The 21560-nt window shown below is 43.3% G+C and overlaps 1 protein-coding gene and 1 long non-coding RNA gene across 2 annotated transcripts in view; one reads left to right on the plus strand and one right to left on the minus strand.

The window, feature by feature from the left end:
- LOC309704923 (uncharacterized protein) overlaps positions 1-21560 on the plus strand; it is a 535689-nt gene that overhangs the window by 498017 nt on the left and 16112 nt on the right. The window contains exons 12-14 of the mRNA XM_082530433.1: positions 15064-15237; positions 15493-15666; positions 15846-16019. Coding sequence (XP_082386559.1) covers positions 15064-15237; positions 15493-15666; positions 15846-16019 — 522 coding nt within the window. The remainder of the gene's footprint in view (positions 1-15063; positions 15238-15492; positions 15667-15845; positions 16020-21560) is intronic.
- Positions 1-21560, minus strand: part of LOC309705063 — a 270569-nt gene that overhangs the window by 23527 nt on the left and 225482 nt on the right. The gene's annotated exons all lie outside the window — the stretch shown is intronic.

Raw genomic sequence — 21560 nt, forward strand, 5'->3', positions numbered from 1 at the left:
GAAGTCCGCACATAGTCGCCATGGCACCCACCAACCCACCACACCATCCCCCATGGAGCTACCAGGAGAGGCATACTGGCCCACTGAGGATCACAGAGGAGCAGACCCAGGGGGGCTGACAGCACAGCCCCCACCCACCAGTCGTGCAGCTTATTTTATCTTGTCAGCGTGAGCCCCACCTAAAGGGGACAGAGGGATTAGTGAGTTGCATTAGTGGGGCAGGAGAGAGTGAAGCAGGGGAGCCAATGTCACTGCGATACGACTCCTCAACACCATCCAGCCTGCCCCACCACTCATAATGAGTCCTGCTGTGCTCTGTAGCAATGATGCATTTTATGTGTGTGTGCCAGGTTAGTGCTGTGGATTCAAAGGAGCACAGTTCCACTAAACAGGAGATCAGGATAAACCCCAGTAACCAACCCTGCCCCCGCCATCACATATTCTCAATCCCAACAGAGGCCAGCCCCACAATGACATGCCACACGTGATACACAGCCAACATTACTGTTATAATTACATCTTTATTACTTTCCTTTCAACCTCTTTATTTTGCACCTTAAACTTTCTTTGGTTGCTACAAGCCACAAAGTCCTTTATGGTTTGTCTCTGTTGTGTGGAGGGCTGTTTTTAAGAGCTCAAAAATGGGTGTATCAGAGTCAAACAGGCAGCACAGTGGAAAAGTGGTTGGTACTGTTTCCTGACAGCAAGAAGGTTCTGGGTTCAAATCCAACATCTAAGCTGTTTGCATGCTCTCCCCATGTCTGGGTCCTCTCTGGGTTCTCTGGCTCCCACAGTCCAAAGACGAGCAGTTAGTGGGTTTAGGTTGATTGGTGTATGTGCCCATGAGTATGAGTGTACACGGGTGTTTCTCTGTGTTAGTGACAGTCTGACAGAAGGCTGCATCCCTCAGCCTCATGTGGGCTGTGTAGCCCCTTTACCACTGCAGTGAGAGCTCAGACCTGTTTCTGGTGGGTGGTGGACTCCTCCAGGGCTTCCCCTGATTCCCCTTCAGCCACAGAAGACTGTGGCCTCAGAAACTCATATCTGCTTTTTGCAAATGAAGCGAACCTGTTGGCTTCATCAGCAGGGGCGGATGTAGAAGGGTGGCATGGGGTGGCAAGTGCCACCCTAAAATGATCCCTTGCCACCCCAAGTGCCACCCCAGTTTTGCATATGACAGTGTTGTTTATTAAAATAAGTTTAACAGTTTGAGCGTAGTTACAGTCAGCAGTGAATATAAATGCTAGAACTGGATATATTCCATAGTGTCCCCCCCTCCACATTAACAAATGGTTCAGCCCATAGCAGGACGGCTTTCTTCTTGTTTTCAGCAGCAAGCGATGCTTATGATTGTGCCAGAGCACATTTTGAACAACACCATGGGAATTTCTGATTTTACACAGGTGGGTGGATGTTACACTGTGAAAATGAAGGAAGGTGAGTGTTATTTTAAATGGTTGTAGAAAATGAAAAAACAGCAGGTGTATTGGCTGCATTTTTAGATAAATAGTTGTATCTGTTTACAAAATGTACAATTTATATTTGCATTTCAAGTTATAAACATTTACCCAACACGTCTGTGGTTTTTTTACAGTAAAAAATACTGCTAGGATTTTAGGTTCTTTGTGTGATTTCAGATCAGTAATAGTTACATTAATAGTAATAGTAATACTAATGCAGTATGTCAGTGAAAAAACAACTAAATTCAGTTGAGCTGAAAAGATACCAAACAAAGCAAGAGGAGGAAAAAATAAAATGAAACAATCTGAGGGTGAAATACAAACGTAAACTCAAAGGAGTCACAAATGTCCGGTTGTATTTCAGACCTCAGAGGGTGAATCCAACAAATCATGAAAAATGAGGTTTACATGTTTGTTCATGACAGTGCAGATTTCTGACATTTTGTGTCATTTAAGCTGCAACAATGTGACAGTTTTCTAACAAAAACAGTGAAACTTAAGTTAGACTTGTGTTTGTAAATGAAGCGCCCCATGTTGTGTAGCTTTCTGGAGTTTATACTTATTGGGCTACATATGTATTTAATATACAGGCTGTACAGTACATAACATCAAAACTCACATGTTTCATGTAACTAAAGTGTGTAATCATGTGGGTACAGACAATAATTAAGTTATAGACTATATTTATATGAAAAACGTGCATACTTACTGCATTTGAATCATTTTAACCACATGTAACCACCTGCATATGTGTTTGGGGGGAAAAGGCTTTGATTTTGCCACCCTAAGAAAATTTCTCTAGAGCCGCCCCTGACCATTTCACAGGATTTGCATTTAAAGATGCAACAAGACTAAAATGGTTAGGGTCAGGAGGTCAAAGGTCAGAGCTCCTGTGGGTCTGAGGGCGGCCTCACGCTGGAGAAGGATGAAGGAGTCTGACCTGAGCCAGTGTTTGACATGAACACATCAGCACTGCTGTCAGTGAGCCTAACGACAGCCGTTAGCATCATTTCAGTGTTTCAGTCATAAAAACACTTCCTGTCACTGTGGTGGTTACAGTGACATCATGCAGTTTGTGCTTTGACCTCCAGAGGGCGACAAATCAGCACAGACAGAGAGCTCCATTCAAACTTTGCTGCCATCAGGAATAATTCTTCAAATATAATCATCAGTGTTTGAGCAGTTATGATATCAGGGACAATCTAGACATGTGTGACAATACTGAACATGTCACATGACACACCTCAAACATCATGTGATCCACTCTCAGTCTGCACTTTCATTCATGACTTCAACAGGTTGAAATGAGCTTTGAAGAAACATTCAGTGAAATAAATCTTTCATGGATTCATGTGAGCAGCAGATGAACTTTGTACCAACAACATCTTCAATAACAGAGTCTGAATGAAGCTCAGGTGTTGATGCTGCTCACTGATTGGACGCTTGCTTTCAGCTCTGCTCTCAGTCTTTACTGCACAGGTGAAGGTAGAAAGTGTGACTGGATCTATAGACTGGAAACAGAGAAACATGCTGAACATTTGAAGCTTTGCAGCAGAAATGTTCATGTTACAAATACAGCAGAGCTGATCTGGGATCAGTGTGTTCACACCTGCAGCTACAACAAGGTTTCATGTCTCCACACGTCAGCATGTGAACTTTACTCTGACTCAGTCTGAGCAGTCAGACGGCATATTTTTAAAGTTAACACATCAGCACACACAGAGCTGAGCCCCTCCCACCTGTGCTGAGTTTCAGGTGGAGCCCCGCCTCCTTCCAGGAAGCAGCTCACCTGTGTGTCCGTGTTTAGTGTCCAGGTGTGGAGTGGAGCTTGTTGTTGGTGTGTGAAGAAACTGTAAGTTTGCTTTGTTTCCTCCTTTAACAGTTTGTCTTTAGGAACTTTACTGTTTGTTCAGCTCGTGTTTGATTTCTTCACACAACAAACTGTGTGTGTTTGTATTTCCGGTCTCTCCATTAAAGTCAGTGTGTAATGTTTCCTGGCTAACATCAGCTGTGTGCAGCTTAGTTCAGCACAAATCTGCCGCTCCATAGTTCACGGTAACGGACTCACAGCTGGACCAACGAGGCCGAGTGTGTCCGCCACTCTGAGCTACGTTCGTGTTTGTGTACTTGTAGTTTGTACTTTGAGTTCACTCAGAGCCCACAGAGGACGCAGCGTACGTGATGACGTCACAGCCCTTTGCCTCCTTTACTGTCACTGTGATTAATATTTACACACGAGACACCTGCAGAGCTCTGACGCTGAGCTAGCACACAGCATGCTAACGCTAAGCTAACGCTAAGCTAACACTAAGCTAAAGCTAAGCTAACACTAAGCTAACACTAAGAGTTCTTACAGACACGAGTTAAAAAGCTGCTTTTAGTTTGTGATCAGAGTCCAGGACTGAGAGCAGCAGCAGAGCTGATGGATGATGAATTACTGGATGGAAGAAGCTTCTCATTAGCAGTGAATCAGTGTGTGTGCAGTTCTCTGCAAACTCAGCAGCAAGAATTAGTGTGAAGCTTTAACTCTGCTGATCCTCTTTGAATCCTGGATCAGCTGAAATGTTTAAAATGTTGTTCACACGTGTTGGACTGACTGAAGCTTCCAGTCACAGTGAAGCAGTGTGTGTCAGTGAATGCATCGTGTGTGCTTCAGGCTCCATCTAGTGGACTGATAGCAGAGCAGCTGATGGCAGCTTCCTCTGCCTCACACTGCTGTCTGACTGCATCCAGCTGACACTGAGATGAAGCAGGAAAGAAGCAGCTGATATTTGGACAGCACACATGATGGAAGGAGGATTTCAGCTGATGTGCACATGAATGATTTGTGTTTCCTCTGCAGGTAGAAAGTGTGTGTGAGCTGAATTGAGCAGCATGGATCAGTGTGAGGACAGAGAGGAGGGAGTCCCTCCCTCTAAAAGCACTCTGTGTGGGGAACATGAGAGCCAGACCAAAGCTCAGAGGTGAGATGACCATCTCTAACTGTCCATGACTCTTCTCCATGTCACAGCTCAGCACTCACATCACTGCTGCATCATTATTCACAGGAACCAGCCTGGACCTCCACCCAGCTCTGTGTCCTTACAGAGTGACTGGTCTAAAGGTGGTCTCGTTAATTTTAAAGTCCAGCCTGTGTCTGCTGCAGAGAGGTGAGCTGTTAGCAACATGAACTCTTTGATTTAACTGCTTGATGTTGTTGGATATAAACTACAAACACGTCGTTCCCTCAGTCCCATTTAAACTGTCTTTTAAAACAAGCCTTTGGTTTCTAAACAACTGAAAACCCACTTCAGCAAACAGGAAGTGATCAGAACGTCTGTCCACTTCCTGTCAGGCCCTGCAAACATTTCATATTGAAGAAAAGTAGTTGTTATCTCACATTTTTACTCCACCACATTCAACCATTTTGACATTTTACAGCATGAAACTCTTGTCACATGACTCCTGTTATGTTATAGAGTCATGTGACCACCAGGGAGGGATTTGTATGGATGAAACACATTCAAATCAATCTGATTCATCAATGGAAACATTTTTGGTGTAAATGCAGCAACACTGAAAACGCTGAAGATAAAAACACAACAGATGAAATATGAACAAATCGAGGCTTTGAATACACGTGTGTGTGTTTGAGACACAGAGATAAATGGATTGTGTGTCTGTCCTATTGCTGCGTGAGGGTTTTATTGTAGATTTTGTGCGTGTACACTTTTGACCACGAAGGTGTTGAAAGGGCGTAAAACAGTTGGAGGCACCAGAGTGAACACTAGTGCTGTCAGTAGATTAAAACATGACTAATTAATGACACAATCTTCTGTCATTAATCCTGATTAATCACAATTACTTGATCAATAGCTGCAGTTACATTTTTCCAACTTTATATTTAAGCCTGTAACAGACGTTTACACCATATAATGAAGTCAATGCAGAATAAACACAAAGAATGTTAAACGCTTCAATTCAAAGAGACTTTGAATAGTTTTCAGTCTTTAACTCAGCTTCTCTGCTGTAAATACAACTTTGTAACAAACATATATACTAAAAGCTAAGTGTGCACTAATATATAATAATATATAATCTATATTACTGCTGTTAATGAAAATGTTTAATCAGACTCATCACAGGGTTACTGTGGATTCATTTGGATTAATCACCATTAAACATCATTTTTAATGTAAACGAATCAAATTTCATTTCATGAGCAAACAGACTCGAGAGAAAAGGGCAAATTTACACACTTAACATGTTTATTGAACATGTAAACATTGATTAACCTCCTGAATGAGCCGACCCCCCAGGGACAGTCCTGCATGCTAATGATGGGCTCTGCTCTGTACCTGCAGGATTCTGTCAGCCACAAACTCCTCAGCTGATCCTGAATCTGAGCCCATCTGTCAAACAATCATTTTCTTCACAGGTCTGTGGAGGTGGCACTGATCCTGCAGCAGTCTAACACTCTGTCACTCTTCTTCAAGTCTTTGACACGAGGAACCAAAACTATGTTATTAACAACACTAACAGGTCTGCAGTTTGTCCACTTGGCAGTTGTGTCATCAGTGCTTTGCATCGTTGTGATATTTTAAGCTGGAAGTGCTTCGGTGAAAAGAAAATTCCTTCTGTCACGATGTACAGAATCCTTCATGTTGGTCGGCTGGTCCGTCTTGTTATTTTTTTAATGCTCAAACTTTTCATCGAGAGGTCAGTGTGTGTTTGTCATCTTCCATATTGAGCTGATTGGTTCAGCTGCCGTCACTAACAGATGTGCTGCACATCTGCACGTGTGCAAAGGTAACTCTACTCGGACAAACTGCTCGAAGTGCGTTGATAGAAACATTTCAGGGATTTTGAGTCGTTCTGCTCTCCAGATGTGTCGTGTTAAAGGTTTTTATCATGTTAATCATGATAACAGATGAACCCCTAACCCTACATGTTAATTTTGACAGCACTGGTAACTCCTTTTTAATGTTCTTCTGTCAGATCATTGATTAGACTCGACTCCAAATACGAGACTCAGAAAACTCAAATGAAAACTCAAATCAAAGCAATGAGAAAAGGACTTCTTGTGTTAGAATGAAAACATGTGGAAGTGGTCAGGTTTCAAACACTCGATGAATCTACTGCACAGTTACATTCAGGGACCTTTGGCCTCCTGAGAGCATTAGTTGATGGTTCATCACAGTTTTCTCAAAGTTTCCTCTGAGCTTCTGCAGCATCATCACTTCCATCACTGATGAAAGAAAGTTCATAGAAAACAGAAAATATATCTTCAGAATCTGAGAGTCTAAAACTTGACAGACTTGATTCAGATGAAGTTATTTGAGCAGAAACTCCTGGATCGTTATCCTGTGTTGATCTAATCCTTCATGGTTCTTCCACAGAGTGGAGCAGCAGAGCTCAGAGGTTCCCAGTGGTCAGTCTGCCCAGCAGCATCAAACACAGCTGGACTCCATATTTATGGTCTGTACATGTACAACAACTACTTTATTATTAATATTAATAATAATGCATTTATTTATAGGTCCCTTTCAGAACACCAAGGACTCTGTGGACTAAACGACCAAAAGAAAACAAACTTTGAAATCAGACGGTGCAAATGTGATCACAGGGAAACGTTTTAAACATCGAGGCTTTAAACAGAAACCAAAGTGAAACAGTTTGTAGTCGAGATCAGTGGGAATGAAGCTGAATAACTGTTTCTTCAATAACTTTGATCTCTTAAAAAAGAAAAACTAGCTGAAAGTCTGGCTGCTCTTATGAAAAGTACAGAGAAATTATGGGTCGCTCAACACTTGTGCACAATATAGGAGTTTAAATAAATCTAAAGAATAACTCAAAGTCCTACAATCATACTGAGAAAATCATCTACAGCTAACTATCCAAGTGGATTTGTTTAAGACAGCTCCATCTGCTGGTGGCCCTCTGCAGGTGCATGAAAGGGGCGTGTTTATATTGAAAGTAGTAGAGAAAGTAAACCCCACGGGAAGGAGGAGGACTCTCAGCGGCTTCCAGCTCATATTCAGACATTTGACTTCTCACTGAAAGCAGCAAGTTTGAGTGTCTGTACCTTAGTTAGAAGAGATAACATGGTCATAGTAATTAGAGTTGATTGAGCAATGCTGTCCTTATAATGTAGTTTATGATTTTTATGGACAAGTCCAGTTTTTCTGTAGAGCCTCTCAAGTTGGTGACAGCAGCAGTGGAAGTTCACGTGTAAACCAGAGCAGCAAATCAGGTCCAAATGTGTTGTTCACAGTGAGTGGGATCATCATTGGCTGCTATGTTAACCTCCTGCAGCAGGATGTCTTTGGTCAGAGAATGGATAGATCACTAAGTCATTGTTGAGTTTAGGGAGACAGTAGACAGTTGGAGGAGGTTCAGCCAGTTGACACACAGTAGATAAAATAACTGAAGGCAGGAGCAGACACCTGTATGACTTTCCACCTCTCACATAGATTATTGTCCCTGGGCAGCGCCACAGGGCTGGTAGATGTAAACAAAGCTGGAGGAGAGGATTTATTCATCTGAGAAAAGTCACAGAGTTGTGTCTTGATGCTCAATCATCCAGGTACGTAAATCCCAAAAAGCTTGATTCTGTTCATCTGGATGTTTTCAGTGGGAGAAACGTTTCATCATCATCAGGTGACTTCTTCAGTCTCAGCTGACTGCAGGTTTCAATCTCATAAACAGGACATTTGTATGACTGAAACCAGCCCACTGAAGGAACAATGGGCTGGGAGGTCAGTTCATTGATCATTGGTACGCATATTGTCAGGACCATTGATCAATGGTTGTTGATCAATGGTCATGAGTCCAGTTCACAGAGAGTTGGGGAATGGCTGCAATCACAGCATGTAAGATGGTGACAGTTGTACCCTTAGGCCCCTCCTCCATTCAGAGATGGTCTTTCCTTTTCACATAAATGGCCTCCTTGACTCCGCCCTCAAACCAGCGTTCACATTTACTCAGGACCTTCTTGATGTGAAGTTCTTCTGCTTCGCTGGCTGCTGTGTCTGTGGGGATGGTGTTTGTTCTGTGTTGTAGCGTCCTGATGACGCCCAGTTTGTGCCCCAGTGGATGATGAGAGTCAAACCTTAAATACTGATCTGTATGTGTAAACAGAGTGAACCTTTAAGACCAGTTGTCTGTACGATCAACTCAGTCACCTGAAACATCTCCAAGTTTCTGGCTTTGATCATCAACCTGTTGGTAGTTCAGCTCTGAACACCAGTGAAATGTTTCTCCCACTGAAATCGCTGCATTCATATGAACAGCATCAACGTTTTGGGATCATGGAGTTGTGGACAAAGTCTCAGTTAATCAGATAAACTCAAACCTATAATTGGTAAAGAGTTCGCGGATGATATGCCCCTTGATCGTAAAGAAGTGGATGTTGTGTGGACTAAAGTTCAGAGTGGTGGGTCATTCATAAATATTCTGTTCCAGCTGCTGGAGGACAACATCATCACTTTTGTGAAGAGTGAGCTGAAGAAGATCCAGAAGGCTCTGAATCCAAATAAGCCCCAGTGCTTGGAGTTTCAGAGGGAGGATGATGAGCAGAGGAGAAACAGCAGAGAGGCATTTGTGAAGATCACAGTGGACTTCCTGAGGAGAATGAAGCAGGAGGAGCTGGCTGACCGTCTGCAGAGACGTAAGAGGATTTATCTAAAGATTTAAGCTGCTGGATAAATGAGAGACTTGTGACACCAGTGTGTTCAGTCATTTCTCAGTGGGTCAGAAATTGTCATCAGCATTTTGTAAAATATGATTGTTAAAGTTGTATTTTTATTATTATTATTCAGAACTTCCAGCTGCTGTTTGTCATCGTAACCTTAAATCCACCCTGAAGAAGAAGTTCCAGTGTGTGTTTGAGGGCATCGCTAAAGCAGGAAACCCAACCCTCCTTAATCAGATCTACACAGAGCTCTACATCACAGAGGGAGGGACTGCAGAGGTCAATGATGAACATGAGGTCAGACAGATTGAAACAGCATCCAGGAAACCAGACAGACCAGAAACAACCATCAGACAAGAAGACATCTTTAAAGCCTCACCTGGAAGAGACGAACCAATCAGAACAGTGCTGACAAAGGGAGTGGCTGGCATTGGGAAAACAGTCTTAACACAGAAATACAGCCTGGACTGGGCTGAAGACAAAGCCAACCAGGACATCCAGTTCATATTTCCATTCACTTTCAGAGAGCTGAATGTGCTGAAAGAGGAAAAGTTCAGCTTGGTGGGACTTGTTCATCACTTCTTTACTGAAACCAAAGAAGCAGGAATCTGCAGCTTTGAAGACTTCCAGGTTGTGTTCATCTTTGATGGTCTGGATGAGTGTCGACTTCCTCTGGACTTCCACAAAACTACAATCCTAACTGACCCTAGAAAGTCCACCTCAGTGGATGCGCTGCTGATAAACCTCATCAGGGGGAAACTGCTTCCCTCTGCTCGCCTCTGGATAACCACACGACCTGCAGCAGCCAATCAGATCCCTCCTGACTGTGTTGGCATGGTGACAGAGGTCAGAGGGTTCACTGACCCACAGAAGGAGGAGTACTTCAGGAAGAGGTTCAGAGATGAGGAGCAGGCCAGCAGCATCATCTCCCACATCAAGACATCACGAAGCCTCCACATCATGTGTCACATCCCAGTCTTCTGCTGGATCACTGCTACGGTTCTGGAGGATGTGCTGGAAACCAGAGAGGGAGGACAGCTGCCCAAGACCCTGACTGAGATGTACATCCACTTCCTGGTGGTTCAGGCCAAAGTGAAGAAGGTCAAGTATGATGGAGGAGCTGAGACAGATCCACACTGGAGTCCAGAGAGCAGGAAGATGATGGAGTCTCTGGGGAAACTGGCTTTTGATCAGCTGCAGAAAGGAAACCTGATCTTCTATGAATCAGACCTGACAGAGTGTGGCATCGATATCAGAGCAGCCTCAGTGTACTCAGGAGTGTTCACACAGATCTTTAAAGAGGAGAGAAAACTGTACCAGAAGAAGGTGTTCTGCTTCATCCATCTGAGTGTTCAGGAGTTTCTGGCTGCTCTTCATGTCCATCTGACCTTCAGCAACTCTGGAAAAAATCTTCTTGAACAGAAACAAATAACCTCCAAGAGTTTTAGCTTTTTAAACCAAAAAGAATCTTTTCACCAGAGTGCTGTGAACAAGGCCTTACAGAGTCCAAATGGACACCTGGACTTGTTCCTCCGTTTTCTCCTGGGTCTTTCACTGCAGACCAATCAGACTCTCCTACGAGGTCTGCTGACACAGACAGGAAGTAGCTCACAGACCAATCAGGAAACAGTCCAGTACATCAAGAAGAAGCTCAGTGAGAATCTGTCTGCAGAGAAAAGCATCAATCTGATCCACTGTCTGAATGAACTGAATGATCGTTCTCTAGTGGAGGAGATCCAACAATACAGGACTTCAGGAAGTCTCTCCACAGGTAAACTGTCTCCTGCTCAGTGCTCAGCTCTGACCTTCATGTTACTGTCATCAGAAGAAGATCTGGATGAGTTTGACTTTAAGAAATATTCTGCTTCAGAGGAGGCTCTTCTGAGGCTGCTGCCAGTGGTCAAAGCCTCCAATAAAGCTCTGTAAGTAAACATGAACTCATTGCTTAAAATCTTATAATCGATAAAAATCTTAAAACCATGGGAAATAAATCAGAAATGCTGAGTTCAAAGAACAGTTAAAAAACATAAAAATAGTGAATTAAATGATTATCATTCACTCAGTAAATATTTTTTCAGTCCAGCAGGCCGTGTCAGTATTTCTGACACATTTTTGTCTATATCTCTTATCAAAGTACAATCCAGGCCCAGCCAATAAGAACATGAGCTCTGATCCTTCAGCCCCTCTGACAGGTTTATTATCGTCAGCTTGTTCACGTCTCCAAATCCAGCAGTTTGTTTTTTATCTCATTTTCAGTGCACACTCTCCCTTTTTTATTATAAATCTCTGCTGTGACTGTCCTGTTTTCATCCAGGATGGAGGGAAAACTTCGGCTTCCATCCATCCATCCATCTTCATCCGCTTTATCTGAGGCTGGGTCGCGGGGGCAGCAGCCTGAGCAAAGAGGCCCAGACCTCCCTCTCCCCAGCCACCTCCTCCAGCTTATCCGGGGGAATACTAAGGCGTTCCCAGGCCAGCCGCGAGATATAATCTCTCCAGCGTGTCCTGGGTCTGCCCCGGGGCCTCCTCCTGGTGGGACATGCCTGGAACACCTCACCCAGGAGGCGCCCAGGGGGTATCCTTGTCAGATGCCCGAACCACCTCAGCTGGCTCCTTTCGATGTGGAGCAGCAGCAGCTCTACTCTGTGCCCCTCCCGGATGGCCGAACTTCCCACCCTATCTCTAAGGGAGAGGCCAGCCACCCTTCGGAGGAAGCTCATTTCTGCCGCTTGTATCCGCGATCTCGTTCTTTCGGTCACTACCCACAGCTCGTGGCCATAGGTGAGGGTAGGGACGTAGATCGACCGGTAAATTGAGAGCTTCGCTTTTACACTCAGCTCCCTCTTCACCACGACGGACCGGTGCAGCGTCCGCATTACTGCAGCTGCAGCCCCAATCCGTCTGTCGATCTCCGGCTCCCTTCTCCCATCACTCGCGAACAAGACCCCGAGATACTTGAACTCCTCCACTTGGGGCAGGAACTCATCCCTGACCCAGAGTGGGCACTCCACCCTTTTCCGGCTGAGAACCATGGCCTCAGATTTGGAGGTGCTGATCCTCATTCCCGCTGCTTCACACTCGGCTGCGAACCGTTCCAGTGCGAGCTGGAGGCCCTCACCCGATGAAGCCAACAGAACCACATTATCCGCAAAAATCAGAGATGAGATTCTGAGGCCACCAAAGCGAAAGCCCTCCGCCACTTGGCTGCGCCTAGAAATCCTGCCCATAAAAATTATGAACAGAACCGGAGACAAAGGGCAGCCCTGGCGGAGCCCATCACCCACCGGGAACGAGTCCGACTTATTGCCGGCAATGCGAACCAAGCTCTTGCAACGGTTGTATAGGGATTGAATGGCCCGTAGCAATGGGCCAGACACCCCATACTCCCGCAACACCTCCCACAGGACACCCCGAGGGACATGGTCGAATGCCTTCTCCAAGTCCACAAAACACATGTAGACTGGTTGGGCAAACTCCCATGCACCCTCAAGTATCCTCGAGAGGATAAAGAGCTGGTCCAGTGTTCCGCGACCAGGACGAAAACCGCATTGTTCCTCCTGTATCCGAGGTTCGACTAGCGGACGAACTCTCCTTTCCAGCACCCTGGCATAGACTTTCCCAGGGAGGCTGAGGAGTGTGATACCCCTGTAGTTGGAACACACCCTCCGGTCCCCCTTCTTAAAGATGGGGACCGGACCTGTCGGCTGCCTCCGGAGTCCCACAGGCTAACCAAGCCCGATAGGACTCCTTCTTCAGCCTGGTGGCTCCCTTCACCTCTGGTGTCCACCATTTGGTTCGGGGATTACCACCACGGCAGGTACCAACCACCTTGCGGCCGCAGCTCAATGCAGCAGCTTTGGCAATGGAGACGCTGAACATGGTCCATTCGGACTCAATGTCCCCAGTCTCCCTCGGAATGCTGTTGAAGCTCTGCCGGAGGTGTGCGTTGAAGATCTCGCGGACTGGGGCCTCTGCTAGACGTTCCCAGCACTCCCTCACTACGCGTTTAGGTGCACCAGGTCTGTCCAGCGTCCTCCCCCGCCACCTGATCCAACTCACCACCAGGTGGTGATCAGTTGACAGCTCAGCCCCTCTCTTTACCCGAGTGTCCAGAACATATGGTTGCAGGTCTGGTGATACGATTACAAAATCGATCATCGACCTACGGCCTAGAGCGTCCTGGTGCCACGTGCACTTATGGACACTCTTATGTTCGAACAGGGTGTTCATTATGGCCAAACTGTGATTAGCACAGAAGTCCAATAACAAAGCACCGCTCGGGTTCAGATCAGGGAGGCCGTTCCTCCCAATCACGCCCCTCCAGGTCTCGCTGTCGTTACCCACGTGAGCATTGAAGTCTCCCAGCAGGACAACAGAGTCTCCAGGTGGAGCACCTTCCAGCACCCCCCCCCCCCCCCCCCCCCAGGGACTCTAGGAACTCTGAACTGCCACTCGGCGCATAAGCGCAGATGACAGTCAGGACCCGTTCCCCAACCCTAAGGCGCAGGGAACAAGCCCTCTCGTCCACCGGGAAAATCCCCAACGTACCGGCAGCAAGCCGAGGGGATATTAGAATACCCACCCAGCCCGCCGCCTCTCACCAGGGGCAACTCCAGACTGAGACAGAGTCCAGCCCCTCTCCAGGAGACTGGTTCCAGAGCCCAAGCCATGCGTAGAGGTGAGCCCGACTATATCTAGCCGGTACCTCTCAACCTCACGCACTAACTCAGGCTCCTTCCCCACCAGAGAGGTGACATTCCATGTCCCTATTGCCAGTCTTGGCAGCTGGGGGTCAGTCCACCAGGGCCTCCGCTCCTGGCCGCCACCCGGCACACAATGCACCCGACCCCTATGGCGCCTCCTGCGGGTGGTGGGCCTGCGGGAGGATGGGCCCATGTCTCCTCTTCGGGCTGTGCCCGGCCGGGCCCCATGGACTAAGGCCCGGCCACCAGACGCTCGCCCTCGGGCACCCTCCCCGGGCCTGGCTCCAGGGGGGGGCCCTGGTAACCCTATCCCGGGGAGGGTAAACTGTTCTCTCGATATCCTTTTCATAAGGGTCTTCTGAATCGCTCTTTGTCTGGTCCCTCACCCAAGACCAATTTGCCATGGGAGACCCTACCAGGGGGCAAAAGCCCCCAGACAACATAGCCCCTGGGATCCCTGGGACACACAAACCCCTCCACCACGATAAGGTAGCGATTCAAGGAGGAGAACTTGGGCTTCATAATTGAAATTGCCACTCAGGTCCTGTTTCTTGACAGTATTCATATCTAACTGTAAGGCTTCCATAACCAGTGTTCCCACAGAATTACAGTGGGTTCTCTCTGGGTCCTCTACAGTTTCTTCCCACTGTCCACAGACATGCAGTTAGATTACCTGGTGATCTAAACTTCATGCAGGTGTGTGTGTGAGAATGGTTGTCTTTCCCTCTGTGGGCTTAGTGGAAGAGACTGGATGGATCTCTGCTTTGTCTTTGATATATCCTGACAGCAAACATTCTCCATGAAGTCTGCATTTCAGCTCATCTCCTTTATACACACCTTTAACAGGAGGAGTTTTATACAGCTAGTGTTTAAAATCCAGTGTTACTCACAGTTAAATAGCATAACAATTACTGAATTAGTAAGATTTTCTAAAATAATTGTTTTAGTTAATATTGTATGATAGTGTACACAGAATTATTAGCTCAGTAGGTAGAGTGGTCGCCCCATGATCATAAGGTCAGGGGTCGAATCCACCGAACAGCTACCTTGATGGTACCCCTGAGCAAGGTACCATCAAGGTACCAATCGTGTGCACTGGACTGGTAGCACTCATAGTGTCATAGGTTGTTTTTTTTTGTTTTTTTTTTAAAAGGTTTAACATATAAACAAATTTCATTTGATCACATATATTTTTTGTTTTGTTTTGTTTTTTCCCTTTCTCTCCCAGACTGAGCAGCTGTAACATCTCAGAGGAAGGCTGTGAAAATTTGTTGTCAGTGGTCAGCTCCCAGTCCTGTAGTCTGAGAGAGCTGGACCTGAGTACCAACAGCCTGAAGGCTTCAGCAGTAAAGCTTCTGTCTGCTGCAGTGGAGAGTCCACACGCCAAACTGAATATTCTGAGGTCAGATCAATTTGTATTCTGTTTAGTTCTGTTTGTTTATATGTTTGATGTTTGGTTTTGTTTATATCAACTAACAAAAATAATCAATAATTTAACCAGTAAAGGTAAACTTTATCCAGTTATCCTTGTTCCATAGCATTTTTATTCATTTATAAGTTAAAGTGAACTTATACTAACCTGCTCAGCACAAGACAATAAGCTATTGCACCCTGATTACACTTTAACAACAATCTTTATTCATGTTTTTATCTTCAGACTTAACATCTGTGAACTCTCAGAGGAAAACTGTGAAGCTCTGTCCTCAGTTCTCAGCTCGCAGTCCTCTAGTCTGACAGAGCTGGACCTGAGTATCAGAAAGCTACAGGATTCAGGAGTGAAGCTTCTGTCTGCTGGACTACAACGTTTAAACTGTAAACTGAATACTCTGAGGTCAGATCAGAAAACAGTTTGTTGTTAGAATTATTCAATTATTTAAGTTCATACATATGATGTTGTTTCTTAGTATGTTTATGTTTCCTCTAAAAATAGAAAGTCAAGATTTAATGTTGTGAAATGTATTAACAAACTCAACATGAGTATTTGTTGTATGACTGTCTTTTATTTTTCAGACTGAGTGGCTGTAACCTGTCAGAGAGAAGCTGTGAAGCTCTGTCCTCAGTCCTCAGCTCCCAGTCCTCCAGTCTGAGAGAGCTGGACCTGAGTAACTCTGACCTGCAGGATTCAGAAGTGAAGCTTCTGTCCGCTGGACTAAAGAGTTCACAGTGTGCAGTGGAAACTCTCAGGTCAGGATTCAAACTTTTCCACAGATGATCATTTGAAATGTGACTTATATTATTGTATAAACAGGTAACCTTTATACAGCTGTCAAGTGAACTTTTATTTACATTTGAGTGGATAATTGGACTCCGAATTACTTTCAAAAGTAATTGGCGACTACCGATTGGTTTGCTGTTAGTTTTTTATTCACAGTACTTACTTAATTTTAAAGGCTGATTTCTCAAAATGAGATGTTTATCTTTTCTTCTACAACACTTGGAGCCACCAAATCTTCTTGCTTCATTTATTCATTACAGTTTGATTTAAAGAATATTAGACTCGTAACATAATAAATACATTTATTTCACTTCTTCTTGAGAGAAAGAAAGGGATGACTGGGTGAGCTCCAGTGGTTCATCCCAGCAGAGAGAGCGGCACACTGGGCTGCAAATGATCACAGTAGTAATGGCCATAGTTTGATAAAACAGGCATTCTTACCCTGTAGATAATACAGGGTTCTGGTGCCGATGTGGGGGAGGGGAGTCGCCCGGTACTAACTACATACTGAAGTGTCTTGTGTTCCAAGAACACAACGACCAAGACAGAGAGATCCTACTGGCAACCTTCTGGTTACAAGATGAGCTTCCCAACCCCCAGAACCGCGGTCTTATCCTCCAGTTCTGTGTTGATGATAATCACATAATAGGAGAGCAGCTGGGCATCCAGTGGAAGTGTGATGGAAATCAAAATCCTGAATTGGATTCGGTGCGGTTGCGTTACTATTTTTCAACAACCAATCTTATATCAGCTGCATGGAAGTAGCTATAAGTAATCTGGGCGCTACAGCTTTAACCCTTTAAGTCTTACCATAGAACCAAGTCCGCCACAGCTTATATTATATTTTTACATGCTGTGGAGCCATTTTTGGGAGCATTTCAAGTTGCTCTACATCAATACAACCATTACAGCCTAAATTTTAATAATATGCATGCATTAAGTGCATAGAAATTACATAAATTGCAAAAAGTGCAATAAACTAAAAAAAATTTGAAAATCGTTTTTGTTTTTTAACATATATTTCTAGTTAGAGAAATTTAAGAGGCTTATCCCTCAAAACTGTAAATGCAAAAAAGTTGCACAAAATAGTTTCCCACCACATGAAATTTATTTTGAGTGTCTTCATAGTTTTATTTTTGAAATACACTAATTTCTATACACTGCAGGAAAAACGAAAATAAATATTATAGTGCAAATTTGCAAAAAAGCAGCATATGCATCAAAATAAACTATTTCCAGCAGTGCAATATGAGTCCTAAGCATCCCAGAAACAACACAGAAAGTCAGAAAGTCAAACATAACTTTAAAAAAACACTAGTATAGGGTTATGAGGCCATGATGGTAAAAAATACATTTCTGCAAAAATGACATCACTTCCGGTTTTGGGCAGGTCATGGCGGATATGCGATAGTTCACGCTGATGTCAATTCCAAAGTAGGAAGTGTTACAAACAGCTGATCGGATCGGCAAAGCGTGTTTCTGGAATATTATGTTACGCAAAACAGAGTGTGCCCACTCTGACCGGCTTTAAAGGGTTAAGCAGCTGCATGCACTCCCGCGGACAGCGATCACTTTCTGGCAGACGATCACTTTTTGGCACAACACCTGGAGCTAAGGGGGCAAAACAATCGCATGAGTGCTGCTGTTTGGCTGAGGAAGAATAAAGTATTCATGGTAAGCCAATCACATGACCACTTCAAGATTACAAAGCAACAAGGTGACATATACCAGTTTTTAAATTGTGTTGATAGGTCACATAAAACCAGAGTCATGATAAACAATATATACGCAGGGTTTTTTTCCTCAATAGTTTCGTCACTTTTACTGTCTAAGGACAGCACAGCAAGCACTCTCTGCTTATGAGCAAAAAAACCCAAATCATCCCTTTCCTGTTGGTGGAAAAATGAACCATGTCGACCAATCAAAAAAATGATATAGCAACTAGAGATGGCACGATACCACTTTTTTATGTCCGATACCGATACCGATATCATAAATTTGGATATCTGCCGATACCGATATGAATCCGATATAGTGTTTTTTAATCAACAAAACTGTTTTTTAAAATATCTTGCTGCATTTTGCAAGTCTGCAAGTTCATACTCAAGTTTAAAACAACAACTACACTAAAGCTATTCTGTTATACCTGTATACAAAAAAAATATTTCATAGTTCAGCAATACTGATCAATCTAATAAACTTAAACCTACACCATCCTCCCTATTCTGGTATTTTAAAGAGTACTTAGCGTAAATATTAAGCAACCTAACTAATAGGGTTCCAACTCCCAGCAACAACAAAAATAAATAAATAAAAAATAGGGAACCACCCCTCACGCGCCACCTCATGATGCTTAATCGACGTAATCAACCTTAATTTGATGCAGTGTGAAAAAAAATGCACAGAAATCAATTATTTTTCAAGAAATATTAAATAGATTCAACATCTTTCTTCAACAAAATTGCAGACTGTACAGATGGTACCTTCCCAAAGGAAAAAGTACTATAGTTTACTAGGGTATATATATTAGACTTAATAGTCACTATGTACAGTAATTGACTTCTATTCATTTTACATCAAATTAAAACTTTGGGTGTCAGATAATTATTTATTAAAAGCTAGACATTTTAAATGAGAATAAGAAAGAAAAGTATGTCTTTGTGCCCCCTTTTCCCTGTTCATGCCCTATCGGCCCCCCTGGCTAAACTTTGCTAGATCCGCCCCTGCACAGTTACCAGCCGTCAGCTGTAGAAAAAGATCCTGGTGTAGAAAGTAATATTAAATAAATTCTAACAACAGCTTATCAAGCTTAAACGTGCTGCTGTTGTTTAGCCGCTGGTTTCCTCTTTCTGGTGCAAAGTGGGCCAAAAACAAAGACGGACTCGCGACAGAAAAGCCGATCAGCTGATCATTTAAGCAGTTTCACGATTGAAGTAGCAGCCGGAGAGCGAGAGGCAGTCGCTCATTAAGCTTAACGCAGGAATGCTTTACAAACATTCAGAGATGGACTTACACACTTGCTTTACTTCTCTCGGGGATAACTTTGTCGGAGATGAAATGCCAGGTTGCTAGCGAAGCTCCACATGCTATCCAGACCACAGGTCCCATGCCACAGCCGCTCTATCACGTGATGCATACTGCTCCGACATGCTAACGTTCTGAGGTGAGTTACAGCGTGTTGCAAGTTTTGTGAGGTGCTTTCGTGATATTTAATGGATCGGATTACATTTTTTATTTTTCTCCGATATCCGATCCAGTCTTCTAGGTCAGTATCGGACCGATACCGATACGTAATATCGGATCGGTCCATCTCTAATAGCAACATGACATTTGGTTGTTTAGGAAGAGGGGGAAGTTTTAGGAGTGACGGTGTGAGATGTGAGAGATTTGTGACGTTTAGCGTATTTGGAGTGTGTGCATAGTATGTTGTGTTGTGTAGTTAGTGTGTAGGGGAAAAAAGAACAAAAAAAGTTAGTGTGTAGTGTAGTGGATAGTTTTATGTTGTCTGTCAGAACAATGAGGCAATTGCTGAATGTTAAGTGCCCTGAGGCGACTGTTGTGATTTGGCACTATATAAATAGAGTTGAATTGAATGGAATTGTTACAGGTGCTGCCACAAAACCAGCAAATGCAGATTACAGTGTAAACGGTGTCTCCAGGTAGAAACAGCAGTGATACACCTGCTGCTGTCAGACCTGCAGGTATCAGGCTGTGATGTTCTCCTTTATGGTGGACAGAAATTATTTTTTTGGAGTGGCACAAATAATTTGTGGCATCTTATTTAATGCAGAACAGCTGATTGTTCTGTAAATAGTTTGAAATAGTTATTTTTAAAAAATCAAGGTAAAAGGTAAATTGTTACAAATAACAAAATGGTTGTTTGCAAACCTTGTGTATAGGATTTTAAGGGTGTTCGTCTTGTAACCGGAAGGTTGCCGGTTCGAGCCCCGGCTCGGACAGTCTCGGTCATTGTGTCTTTGGGCAAGACACTTCACCTAGCGCCTACTGGTGATGGCCAGAGGGGCCGATGGTGCGATATGGCAGCCTCGCTTCTGTCAGTCTGCCCCAGGGCAGCTGTGGCTACAACTGTAGTTGCCTCCACCAGTGTGTGAATGTGAGAGTGAATGAATAGTGGCATTGTAAAGCACTTTAAGGCCCGAAAAGCGCTATATAAATGCAATCCATTATTATTATTATTATTATTATTATTATTAAAATATTATTAAAATATTAAAATTATTAGATTTCAAGTTAATGATTTATTAAACATGTTTGTGGTTGTAACAGTAAAAAATATAACTTTTTCTACTCATATTGTTTTTTGTCTGATTTTAGGTCAATTGTGTTAATACAGTATGTCAAAATGAAAACATAACTGTAAATTCAGACACGTGAGGTTGTGCTGAAAAGAATGATACCAAACAGGCAAAGTAAATAGTTTTTAAAGGTGGAATATAGAGGTCAAATCAAAAGTAGTTAAAAATGGGCAATTATACCCTGGACCCCAGAGGGTTGAACATTTTTTTTAAAGTAACGCAATAGTTACTTTTCAAGTAATTAATTACTTTTAGTAACTGACTTACAATATTTTAACTCTAAGTAACTACGTAGAGTTAACTATAGTTAGTAGTATAGTTACTAGAGATGGCACGATACCACTTTTTTATGTCCGATACCGATACCGATATCATAAATTTGGATATCTGCCGATACCGATATGAATCCGATATAATGTTTTTTAATCAACAAAACTGTTTTTTTAAATATCTTGCTGCATTTTGTATAAGTTCATACTCAAGTTTAAAACAACAACTACACTAAAGCTATTCTGTTATACCTGTATGCAAAAAAAAATATTTCATAGTTCAGCAATACTGATCAATCTAATAAACTTAAACCTACACCATCCTCCCTATTCTGGTATTTTAAAGAGTACTTAGCATAAATATTAAGCAACCTAACTAATAGGGTTCCAACTCCCAGCAACAACAAAAATAAATAAATAAAAAATAGGGAACCACCCCTCACGCTCCACCTCATGATGCTTAATCGATGTAATCAACCTTAATTTGATGCAGTGTGAAAAAAAATGCACAGAAATCAATTATTTTTCAAGAAATATTAAATAGATTCAACATCTTTCTTCAACAAAATTGCAGACTGCACAGATGGTACCTTCCCAAAGGAAAAAGTACTATAGCTTACTAGGGTATATATATATTAGACTTAATAGTCACTATATACAGTAATTGACTTCTATTCATTTTACATCAAATTAAAACTTTGTGTGTCAGATAATTATTTATTAAAAGCTAGACATTTTAAATGAGAATAAGAAAGAAAAGTATGTCTTTGTGCCCCCTTTTCCCTGTTAATGCCCTATCGGCCCCCCTGACTAAACTTTGCTAGATCCGCCCCTGCACAGTTACCAGCGTCAGCTACGTAGAAAAAGATCCTGGTGTAGAAAGTAATATTAAATAAATTCTAACAACAGCTGATCAAGCTTAAAC

Source organism: Aulonocara stuartgranti (genome assembly GCF_965226115.1).
Source record: "Aulonocara stuartgranti genome assembly, chromosome: 4".
Lineage (NCBI taxonomy): Eukaryota > Metazoa > Chordata > Actinopteri > Cichliformes > Cichlidae > Aulonocara > Aulonocara stuartgranti.